General features: G+C 37.3%; 1 protein-coding gene across 4 annotated transcripts in view; it reads right to left on the reverse strand.

The window, feature by feature from the left end:
- Positions 1-12,453, reverse strand: part of LOC131944174 (centrosomal protein of 89 kDa) — a 37,858-nt gene that overhangs the window by 9,956 nt on the left and 15,449 nt on the right. For 2 of the 4 annotated variants that reach the window (XM_059304697.1, XM_059304694.1), the window contains 5 exons: positions 5,710-5,793; positions 4,603-4,706; positions 3,693-3,808; positions 1,472-1,652; positions 44-107 (listed from right to left, as the gene is read on the reverse strand). In XM_059304697.1, coding sequence (XP_059160680.1) covers positions 44-107; positions 1,472-1,652; positions 3,693-3,808; positions 4,603-4,706; positions 5,710-5,793 — 549 coding nt within the window. Of the gene's footprint in view, positions 1-43; positions 108-1,471; positions 1,653-2,641; positions 2,691-2,906; positions 2,956-3,692; positions 3,809-4,602; positions 4,707-5,709; positions 5,794-12,453 lie in introns of all 4 variants that reach the window. The other 2 variants (XM_059304695.1, XM_059304696.1) reach the window with 2 other exon arrangements.

Here is a 12,453-nt window from a genome sequence, read left to right on the forward strand (position 1 = left end):
CACCTCACCTGGTGACACCACTACTAAGAAGTATATCTCTTACATTTAATTTAACTCGAAGTGAATCCATCTCCCTCTCAAAGCTTTCTTTCTCTTCTGTCACAGATCTGCAGAGCCAAATTGTTCTTAATTAAAAAATAAACCTCTCAAATTAACAGTTTTCCTTTTCTTTATTACAAACAATACTATCCTCCTTCAATGAGAAACCAGTGGTGCCAAAGTACATTTATATTACCATGTGGTGAGTGTATAAAATAATTATCTTTTAAAACTATGAAAAATAAAACCAACTAAAATTTTAAGTGAACACAATTTTGAGACTGGCTGGTTAGTTACAATGTTAGCCTATGATACTAATAATGGATGTAAAGCTGATGAGTTTTATTTGAAAATTTATTTTGAGGTTTTTTTGAGTATTATTTCTTACTTAAAGTGCATGACCATGTTTTTTTTTTTTTTATGTAGAACAATGGTTAGCTCTTTTCTAAGTATTTAAAAAAAAATTCAGCCAAAAAAATAGTGTAATAAAATTGTAATAACATTATCTTTTTTTTAATTACACCCTGAACCTCCCCCCTCACCATTGAGAAGACAGCATGGGATGACACAAACTCTCCAAAAATTTGACTTTCAGCTATTTACCCCGGGTCTACTTTATTCCAGTTCATGTTTTCAAGCCAACTTTCTGTGTTGGCCTATCTTTTTTGTTTCCAGTTTTCTTTAGTGTTAGGGACGTAGTGGTCTATCGGTAGAGAGCTGGACTGCTAACCCGTAAGTCTTGAGTTCAAATCCGGGTTCATATCAGTAGACCGTCCCTGAGTCCACCCAACTCTGATGGGTACCTAACTCACGTTAGGGAGAGTAAAGGTGGCTGGGCTTAGTGCTGACCACACTATCTCTTCATATGCCAGGTCATAGAAACAAGTGAACTCTATTTCACTTGCCCCATAGACCGTCAGGTTTGAAAGGGAAACTTTTACTTTACTTTAGTGTTAAAAGTAAAGTAGCCTTTCAAACATTACTAGTCCATGGGATAAGTGGAGTAGATTTCAACTTGTTTCAGTGACATCAGCATATGAAGGGATAGTGTGGTCAGCACTATGCCGAGCCACATCTACTTTTCTTAACATGAGTCAAGTACCCATCCAAGCTGGGTGGACTCAGGGACATTGTACGAACTCAAGCCCGGATCCGAACTTGAGACTTTGGGGTTAGTAGTCAAATGCTCTACCTTTCTACCATGCCGACTTTTCTTTAGTGTGGATACAAGTTATGTCTAATGACTCACCTTTTAAGGTCAGCGATGGTGTTGATGTGAGTGAGGATACAAGTTATGTCTAATGACTCACCTTTTAAGGTCAGCGATGGTGTTGATGTGAGTGAGGATACAAGTTATGTCTAATGACTCACCTTTTAAGGTCAGCGATGGTGTTGATGTGAGTGAGGATACAAGTTATGTCTAATGACTCACCTTTTAAGGTCAGCGATGGTGTTGATGTGAGTGTGCACGTTGACCTGCGACCCCACCTCCATCACCATCTGATCATGCTTGTGTTTGACCTCCCTGTACTTGACCCTCATCTCGTCCAGCTGCCGCTCGACCTCTGCCCTCTCTCCCTCAGACAGGGCCATTTTTTTGGCCATCCGGGAGACTAGAGAAAAGACAAGAATTTGTTGGAAAACAAAAGTAAGGCTTAGAACTCACTATATTACTGTATATTATATAGAGTCTTTTTAGAATATAGAAACACATCCTTCACCTGACAGGTAAAATATTTAAAACCTAGACAATGCCATGAATGGTAAAACTAAACTCTGGACACACCCATTATCTGACAGGTAAAATATTTAAAACCTAGACAATGCCATGAATGGTAAAACTAAACTCTTTACACACCCATTATCTGACAGGTAAAACATTTAACAACTCATTGTGATGGGGGGGGGTAGGGGGAATGGTATGCGTAGTATATGGATTTATATGATGACTACTCCTATAACTAATACTCCACTATAAACATGTGATGAGGACGGGAATAACTATTATTTTCCGACGACACTAAGTTAACGATATCAACAACTTCGATTATGAAATAGAATTAACTTTGTTATCAAATACTAATACTACATGAGCTAGAACTACACTACATAAATATACTAAGTTAACGATATCAACAACTTCGATCATGAAATAGAATTAACTTTATTATCAAAAACTAATACTAAATGAGCTAGAACTACACTACAAAAATATACAACACGTCCTTTTCCTACTATGGCTAACCCCCAACTGTCTTCACTCCAGCGTCCTACGTCATCGGTAACATTGTCGCTTCACACTCACGCCACAAATATTTTATGAAACACGCACACATACTCTCAAACCAAATCATCTACAGTCAAGTTTACACCATTCTTATTAGTCTGTACCTGTCTAGTCTTATTTTATCTATCTACACTATGACACTTACTCTCTGCCATATGGGACAGGTGCATCTCCTTAGACTTGTTGGTCTGTACCTGTCTAGTCTTATTTTATCTATCTATGACACTTACTCTCTGCCATATGGGACAGGTGCATCTCCTTAGACTTGTTGGTCTGTACCTGTCTAGTCTTATTTTATCTATCTATGACACGTACTCTCTGCCATATGGGACAGGTGTATCTCCTTAGACTTGTTGGTCTGTACCTGTCTAGTCTTAATTTATCTATCTACACTATGACACTTACTCTCTGCCATATGGGACAGGTGTATCTCCTTAGACTTGTTGCTCTGTACCAGTCTAGTCTTATTTTATCTATCTACACTATGACACTTACTCTCTGCCATATGGGACAGGTGCATCTCCTTAGACTTGTTGGTCTGTACCTGTCTAGTCTTATTTTATCTATCTATGACACGTACTCTCTGCCATATGGGACAGGTGTATCTCCTTAGACTTGTTGGTCTGCACCTGTCTAGTCTTATTTTATCTATCTACACTATGACACTTACTCTCTGCCATATGGGACAGGTGTATCTCCTTAGACTTGTTGGTCTGTACCTGTCTAGTCTTATTTTATCTATCTATGACACTTACTCTCTGCCATATGGGACAGGTGCATCTCCTTAGACTTGTTGGTCTGTACCTGTCTAGTCTTATTTTATCTACACTATGACACTTACTCTCTGCCATATGGGACAGGTGTATCTCCTTAGACTTGTTGGTCTGTACCTGTCTAGTCTTATTTTATCTATCTATGACACGTACTCTCTGCCATATGGGACAGGTGCATCTCCTTAGACTTGTTGGTCTGTACCTGTCTAGTCTTATTTTATCTATCTACACTATGACACTTACTCTCTGCCATATGGGACAGGTGTATCTCCTTAGACTTGTTGGTCTGTACCTGTCTAGTCTTATTTTATCTATCTACACTATGACACTTACTCTCTGCCATATGGGACAGGTGCATCTCCTTAGACTTGTTGCTCTGTACCAGTCTAGTCTTATTTTATCTATCTATGACACTTACTCTCTGCCATATGGGACAGGTGTATCTCCTTAGACTTGTTGGTCTGTACCTGTCTAGTCTTAATTTATCTATCTACACTATGACACTTACTCTCTGCCATATGGGACAGGTGTATCTCCTTAGACTTGTTGGTCTGCACCTGTCTAGTCTTATTTTATCTATCTATGACACTTACTCTCTGCCATATGGGACAGGTGCATCTCCTTAGACTTGTTGGTCTGTACCTGCAGCTGCTCCAGTAACACCTGGTTCTCCTCCAGCACCAGACGGGCTTGTTCCTGCAGCTGTTGCCTGGTGGGTCAAACATGGGTCAGGTGGGTCAAACATGGGTCAGGTGGGTCAAACATGGGTCAGGTGGGTCAAACATGGGTCAGGTGGGTCAAACATGGGTCAGGTGGGTCAAACATGGGTCAGTTGGGTCAAAGATGGGTCAGGTGGGTCAAAGATGGATCAGTGAGTCAAATGTGGGTCAGGTGGGTCAAACATGGGTCAGATGGGTCAAACATGGGTCAGGTGGGTCAAACATGGGTCAGGTGGGTCAGGTGGGTCAAACATAAGTCAGGTGGGTCAGGTGGGTCAAACGGGTCAGGTGGGTCAAACATGGGTCAGGTGGGTCAGGTGGGTCAAACATGGGTCAGGTGGGTCAAACGTGGGTCAGGTGGGTCAAACATGGTTCAGGTGGGTCAAACATGGGTCAGGTGGGTCAAACATGGGTCAGGTGGGTCAAACATGGGTCAGGTGGGTCAGGTGGGTCTAACATGGGTCGGGTGGGTCAAACATGGGTCGAGTGGGTCAGGTGGGTCAAACATGGGTAAGGTGGGTCAAACATGGGTCAGGTGGGTCTAACATGGGTCAGGTGGGTCAAACATGGGTCAGGTGGGTCAAACATGGGTGAAGTGGGTCTAACATGGGTCAGGTGGGTCAAAGGCTTAAAACATGGGTCAGGTGGGTCAATCATGGGTCAGAGTTTTAAAAAACGGGTCAAGAGATGGGTTGAAGTTTTAATTTATAAGTTTCAAAAGTGGGTAAAAGTCAAGTATTTAAAGCACTTACAAATTGTATCAAGACACCAAGAAACCACTTACCACTCTGTGCCATTAGCCTGTAGCCCCATGCCACCACTCATGCGTAACCGTTGGTTCTCCTTCAAAATTTCCTCAGCTCTTCTCTTCAGTGACTCTAGCTCTTTCTGCAAATGTATATACACAATTGACTCACCTACAACACTGACCCAAGTCACATGCACAGCTTACCTGACTCATCTTATATTTACCTGTAGGGCTCACCCAGCCTACTTTATATTTACCTGAATTACTGACCAAACCTATCTTATATGTACCTAAAATTCTTAAATAAACCACCATGTAAATACCTGAAATGGCCCACCTAAAATTTATCTGAAATACTGACTTAATCTACCTTATATTTACTAAAAATACAAGCATAATCAACTTTTTATTTACCTAAAATACTGACAACCCACCTTATATTAACTTGAAATACTGACATAACCCACCTTATACTTACCTGAAATACTGACATAACCAACCTTATAATTACCTGAAATACTGACATAACCCACCTTATAATTACCTGAAATACTGACAAAACCCACCTTATAATTACCTGAAATACTGACATAAACCACCTTATAATTACCTGAAATACTGACAAAACCCACCTTATAATTACCTGAAATACTGACAAAACCCACCTTATAATTACCTGAAATACTGACATAACCCACCTTATAATTACCTGAAATACTGACAAAACCCACCTTATAATTACCTGAAATACTGACATAACCCACCATATAATTACCTGAAATACTGACATAACCCACCTTATAATTACCTGAAATACTGACATAACCCACCTTATAATTACCTGAAATACTGACATAACCCACCTTATAATTACCTGAAATACTGACATAACCCACCTTATAATTACCTGAAATACTGACATAACCCACCTTGCATGAACACGAATTTACTAGCCTCAAGATGTACCTGAGTTCACCCAGCTCTTATGTGTATCTGACTCAATTCAGGAAAAGTAAAGGCAGTTGGGCTAACTACACTAAATAATCAAATACCAAGGTCCGCAGTTGAACTCTTCTACCTCATGGACTATCTAGCCTGAAAGTGTACTTTCCTAAACCAACCTGAAACACCAACTGATCTCACCTTACATTCGTCTATAACTTGGTCTTTCTCTGCTAAGCGGTCGTCGTAGGCTAAAAACAATGGCGCCAAGTATTTCTTGTTGATCTGGTATAGAGAGAGGGCAATGTTCGTCTTTTAGCTCAATTTAAAAATATTAAATTTGCTTTTAATTCAATTTTTAAAAAATTGAAGTTGCTAGTCGATAACTTTTAATTCAATTTAAAAAAAAAATTAAATTTGATAGTGGATATTTTCAAATATCTTAAAAGACTTAATTTATATAACAAAAAAAAAAACCAATGCCTACAAATGAACCAACATGATGTTGAATAATTTTACATGAGACTTTAAAAGAATAGGTAAAGAAATAAAATGTGATTTCAGCCCCACCGCCCCTCCCCACTAGAATGGTTTGAAGTCAATTGGTGCTCAGTTATCCTTAGAGACAATTGTGATCTAGCTACTGTAGATTGTTTGATAATTTATTTAGATCATTCATTCATCATTTATCCTGGGGGGCTAGGTTTGGGCTGTTCCCCTTTATCTGTGCCCATGTAAGAATTTATTTAGATCATTCATCATTTATCATGGGGGGCTAGGTTTGGGCTGTTCCCCTTTATCTGTGCCCATGTAAGAATTTATTTAGATCATTCATCATTTATCCTGGGGGGCTAGGTTTGGGCTGCTCCCCTTTATCTGTGCCCATGTAAGAATTTATTTAGATCATTCATCATTTATCCTGGGGGGCTAGGTTTGGGCTGTTCCCCTTATCTGTGCCCATGTAAGAATTTATTTAGATAAAGAGGGCCATTTGTATGAAATTTTCTTGATATAATTATAGGATATTTAGTAAAATGCAGCCTGATTCTATTTTTTTTAAATTTCCACAACTGGGTATGTAAAGGAATCCAAGACATCACAAAACTTATTTCTTCTCTTTTTACTTTCTTGTAATCATAATATATAGAAAATATTGTAATCTTGCATAAAAATTAAAAGAGATTTTGACAGTTTATGCCAATTTACAAATTCCAACTATCATATACAAAACCTAAAGGATTTATTGTAATTGTGCAAAAATCAAAATCAACATTTTGACAAATTTTAAAGTTTTACAATCTTACGGACCTGAAAAAACTAAGTTTTGCAATCCTGTCTGTCTGTCTGTGTGTAAATACAATAAGTTTAGTACTGTAGCTAGGCCAATGCAAAAATTTAATTTCAGTAAAACAATATAATAGTTACATATTTGGATAGGGGCTGTCAATCTAATTACAGATCAGTTTGAATTTTCAAAATCTGACCATAAACAAAAAAGTTATGAATTTTTTAGTCATTAAAAAACAGTAGTTTTTTCAGACAACCGGGGTAGACCCTGAAAGAGGAAAAATACTGGGAGGGTATGGACCAAATTTTTAAGAGTTTTTCACTAAAAGTGGTATAAAAGCAAGCAGACTTCACCAATTGATGTCATTTTATGGTATTTTATAGATTTTTGTATGCCGAATCCAATGATGCTATTTTAAAAAGTGTCCTTTGATTACACAATCGACTAATCTCATAGATTATGTAATACCCCCCCTTTCAATTTTTAAAACATCTAATAATCAATGTGATAAGAAGTCATTGTTTAAATGTAACACTGTTTTAATCTATAATATGACATTTATATATGCTGAAGCTAATGGTAGTATTTAAAATGGTCCAACATTGTTACATAACTATCAAATGTTAAGGTTATGTAATACCACCCTTTGCTCAAAATATAGGCCTACCATAAATTAGTTTTGAAATCACTTTTGCTCATTGTCAGTTAACTTCAAGTTAATAGCCTACTAAAAGAAAATATAACTAATCAAGTTTTACAATACAAAGAGAAGAATGCTATTACAATAGTAAATTTGTGATTATGTAACTTCTTAAAAGATGTTATGTAATCTATGTCCAATACTAAAGGCCTACTCTATTCCAAAATTTAGGCCTATTTCATTATAATTATATTTCTTGTTATTTTAAATATCATACGACTTTTTGCTATAGAATTAGTCTAGTTACAAATGTGTCTGATCAGAATCAGAGTGTGCTTTATGATAATTATGTAATATTATTACCCATATTAAAATTAATCCTTTTTACAATTTCAATAAAAATAATTTTTGGAGAATTTTTTTTTCAAAAACTTGCACAAGGTATAGATCTAGTGTAAGTTATAGGTCTATAACATAAATTTTATTTAAGCCCAATGTTTATGCTAGTACTAGTAGTAAGTAGGTTTATGTATTTTTGTAGGCCTACCAGTAGGCCTTTTAAAATTAAAAACTTTCTTAAGAAAAAAGCACGTGTTTGAGTGCTTGACTGTGTAGATCTTGTAGATTCTAGAAATTGTGTAAGATTACCGTGTTTGCCTATACACAGACACGTGTACCACCACCAGCTTTTGCCTAGATTTAGTTTAATCTGACTAGCCAGATCTTCTGACCAACGAATTGTATTGCCTTATTACATAAACACGACCGCTGGATAGGCTAGTCGGCCAACCCGATGAACGTGTCAGACGAATATTATGTACTTTCAGAGACAAAAGTCTGGCAAGATTTCTTGATCTATGCCCGAAGGTTAGTAACATCAACTCCACAAAGTGAAGGGGGAGGTAGGTGGGGTATGAATCCACCACGAACTGAGTAGGTACCGTACGAGTGTTGTACAACATCAAAGGCGACGACCATCGGCTCGTCGCGTCACGGACTAGTGGGGGCGGGGTGAGGCTTACGTAGGCTATGGTTGTTACGTTGGGTGTTATACAGAATGCCCACCCCCACCCACCCCGATTGTAGGAAAAAAAGTCACAGGAAAAAAAAACACAGAAAAAAGTCACAGGAAAAAAAGTCACAGGAAAAAAAGTCACAGGAAAAAAAGTCACAGGAAAAAAAGTCACAGGAAAAAAAAGTCACAAATATATATTTGCATGATATTTGTTAATACTTTTATGTATTAAATATTTAGAGAGTGCAAATTAACTTAGGATTAATTAAATGTAATGTAATGTGTGTATGCTGTATACGCATAGGAATTTTTATAATTCATCTAAAAATATTTATTATGAAGTATGTAGATTGTAATTATTTTAAACTTAAGATTAGTAGCATTTAATAGAATGCTCTTAAGTCCAAGGTTTTCATCGTGTTATTTTTAAATACCATTAAATTACCGTGAAATGGTAAGTTCATCTGACTTGCTGCCCTCAACTCATAGCAACAATAGTTATGTTTAGTTCAACCACCTTTACTGCCCACATTTATCACGCTCATTACATAACAAAACTTAGGATCAAAACAGAAAGCCGACAAGGTTCAAAGGCTGTCATTGACGCATAACGTCAACAACACAAAATATGTTCGGACAATGCCTACCGAGGAGAGGCCGACCGGAGAATAGCCTACGGCAAAATGTACATAAATTTCTTTTATAATTAACTTTTCTACCGCGTATTTAACTAAATACGTAACAAAAGTTGAGATTGTTGTGTTAATTATCTTAGAGTATTTTTACTTACAATTGTTATAAATCATGCTTTTAACGTCTATAAATAATTTATGCTATCAAAAAATACAACCCACAACAATGAACATACAAAATTTTACAATTCTTAACAAATTAATAAAAATATTTCTAAAAAGATTTTTGTGACTTTTTTTCTGTGACTTTATTTCTGTGACTTTTTTTCCGATAAAATTTTTCCACTGTGACTTTTTTTCTGTGACTTTTTTTCCTAGCAAAAACTGTGACTTTTTTTCTGTGTTTTTTTTTCCTGTGACTTTTTTTCCGTTTACCCCCACCCCATCCCTTTTTGGTCAATTTGGCAGGCTAGTATCCTCCACGTTGTTAAGCGTATGTAGATTCTAAATGTGTAGTGAAAAAAAAGGGGGGACCGGGGAAAAAAAAAATTGAAGCCGTTTTTATGAAAAAGAAATGCTCTAATTTTAAATGAAATTAGGGTGCGCGAAACGCAGAATTGTTATAATCGGACAGTAACTATCTGGATTAATTTTAAAAACAAGATGAATTTTAACCCTGAGCCGTAAATACTAATAAGACTTTTTTCCCGTTTAAATGGATAAGGACAAAATTATGAAACATGCCTGTCGGCTTAGAGATCTAATCTATATAAAATAGAAATAGCCGTCGAGTCTAACACGGGAACACATGTATCTATCTTTAGAAATTGTTTACAGTATCATCCAATCGGATAGACCGCCTTGCGTCACGTGACCAGGCATTCGGATGTGCCACAGTGTGTAGATCGACACAGCAGAGCAAGCCGTCGGACAGCGGTCGGCGCGTTAATTTTAATTTTTGCTCCATTTTAAAATGTATGGGCGGCTTTATATGGGGGTATTGTAGAAAAAATCATACATATTAATAAACTTCCAGATTTCAGCAATGCAGCGCAGGGTTCAAATTAAAAATTGGTCTTTAACTAACCCGGGAAACTTGGTTCAACTTTGCTTTACATTATCTCCGAAAGTATTTAATATATTTTGACGACGAACCCTGCGCTGTATACCTCTACATCTAATCTGTATTTCTGCCAAGTTTCACTGTTGTAGTATGTAAACTCGACTCGTGTATAAATATTATAAATATTTTGTAACGCGTCGTCTGTTTAAAGAGGGCGATTCGAAGCGATTGTAGGAAAAAAAGTCACAGGAAAAAAAAAACACAGGAAAAAAAAAAACACAGAAAAAAAGTCACAGGAAAAAAAGTCACAGGAAAAAAAGTCACAAATATATATTTGCATGATACTTGTTAATACTTTTATGTATTAAATATTCAGAGAGTGCAAATTAACTTAGGATTAATTAAATGTAATGTAATGTGTGTAGGCTGTATACGCATAGGAATTTTTATAATTCATCTAAAAATATTTAGTATGAAGTATGTAGATTGTAATTATTTTAAACTTAAGATTAGTAGCGTTTAATAGAATGCCCCAAAGTCCACGGTTTTAATCCTGTTTTTTTTAAATACCAACATTAAATTACCGTGAAATGGTAAGTTCGTCTGACTTGCTGCCCTCAACTCATGGCAACAATAGTTATGATTAGTTCAACCACCTTTACTGCCCACATTTATCACGCTCATTACATAACAAAACTTAGGATCAAAACAGAAAGCCGACAAGGTTCAAATGCTGTCATTGACGCATGACGTCAACAACACAAAATAACATGTTCGGACAATGCCTACTGAGGAGAGGCCGACCAGAGAATAGCCTACGGCAAAATTTGCCTACATTTTTTATAGTTAAATTTTCTACCGCGTTTTTAACTAAATACGTAACAAAAGTTGAGATTGTTGTGTAAATTATATTAGAGTATTTTTACTTACAATTGTTATAAACCATAATGCTTTTAACGTCTATAAATAATTTATGCTATAAAAAAATACAACCCACAACAAGAAACATACAAAATTTTACAATTCTAAACAAAACAAAAAAAATTTCTAAAAATATTTTTGTGACTTTTTTTCTGTGACTTTATTTCTGTGACTTTTTTTCCAAAATTTTTTTTCCACTGTGACTTTTTTTCTGTGACTTTTTTTCCTAGCAAAAACTGTGACTTTTTTTCTGTGTTTTTTTTTTCCTGTGACTTTTTTTCCGTTTACCTTCGAAGCACAGCCGAGCGGTTCAGTCGGACAGCGGTCGGCGCGTCATGTTTTGATTTTCGGTCCACTTCAAAGTCTATAGACGTCTCTATCTTAGAGCATTATGGTACATATCATACATATTAATAAACGTCCAGATTTTAGCAATACAGCGCAGGGTTCAAATTAAAAATCGGTCTATAAATAACCCGGGAAACTTGGTTCAACTTTGCTTTACGATATCTCCGAAAGTATTTAATATATTTTGACGACGAACCCTGCGCTGTATACGTCTACATCTAATCTGTATTTCTGCCAAGTTTCACTGTTGAAGGGCGAAAACTCGAAGAGTCTATAGACTCAAAGTAACACCCCTGTTTTAAAAAGGTGAAAAAGCCCCCCCCCCCCCTAAACGGCACGTCGCAGCGGGGGTAAAAAATGCTATTCAATCGGCGATTTCTTCAACGTCTGAAATCATATTAAAATCAAACTCATACAGTTTAAAAGGTTATTCAATTACGAACAGAATGATGTATAACATGTTAACATAGACATAATAAAAGCATGCAAAAAATAGAGTTGAACATGCAGGGGGTAGGGAAAAGCCGATTTGTCCGATTTTCTCGGCAGCGGCATTGGCCTAGCTAAGTACTGGGTCACAAAACAGGTCAATTAATAGAATACAACCAGGCCAACCCAGGGGGTCACAATACAGGCCAACCCAGGGGGTCACAATACAGGCCAACCCAGGGGGTCACAATACAGGCCAACCCAGGGGGTCACAATACAGGCCAACCCAGGGGGTCACAATACAGGCCAAACCAGGGGGTCACAATACAGGCCAACCCAGAGGGTCACAATACAGGCCAACCCAGGGGGTCACAAATCATGGGTCACTATACAGGCCAACCCAGGGGGTTACAATACAGGCCAACCCAGGGGGTCACAATACAGGCCAAACCAGGGGGTCACAATACAGGCCAACCCATGTGTCACAAAACATGGGTCACTATACAGGCCAACCCAGGGGGTCACAATACAGGCCAACCCTGGGGTCACAATACAGGCCAACCCAGGGGGTCACAATACAGGCCAACCCTGGGGTCACAATACAGGCCA

Source organism: Physella acuta, unplaced genomic scaffold, assembly GCF_028476545.2.
Source record: "Physella acuta isolate Inbredline_101_S28 unplaced genomic scaffold, ASM2847654v3 ptg000484l, whole genome shotgun sequence".
Taxonomy (NCBI): Eukaryota; Metazoa; Mollusca; class Gastropoda; family Physidae; genus Physella; species Physella acuta.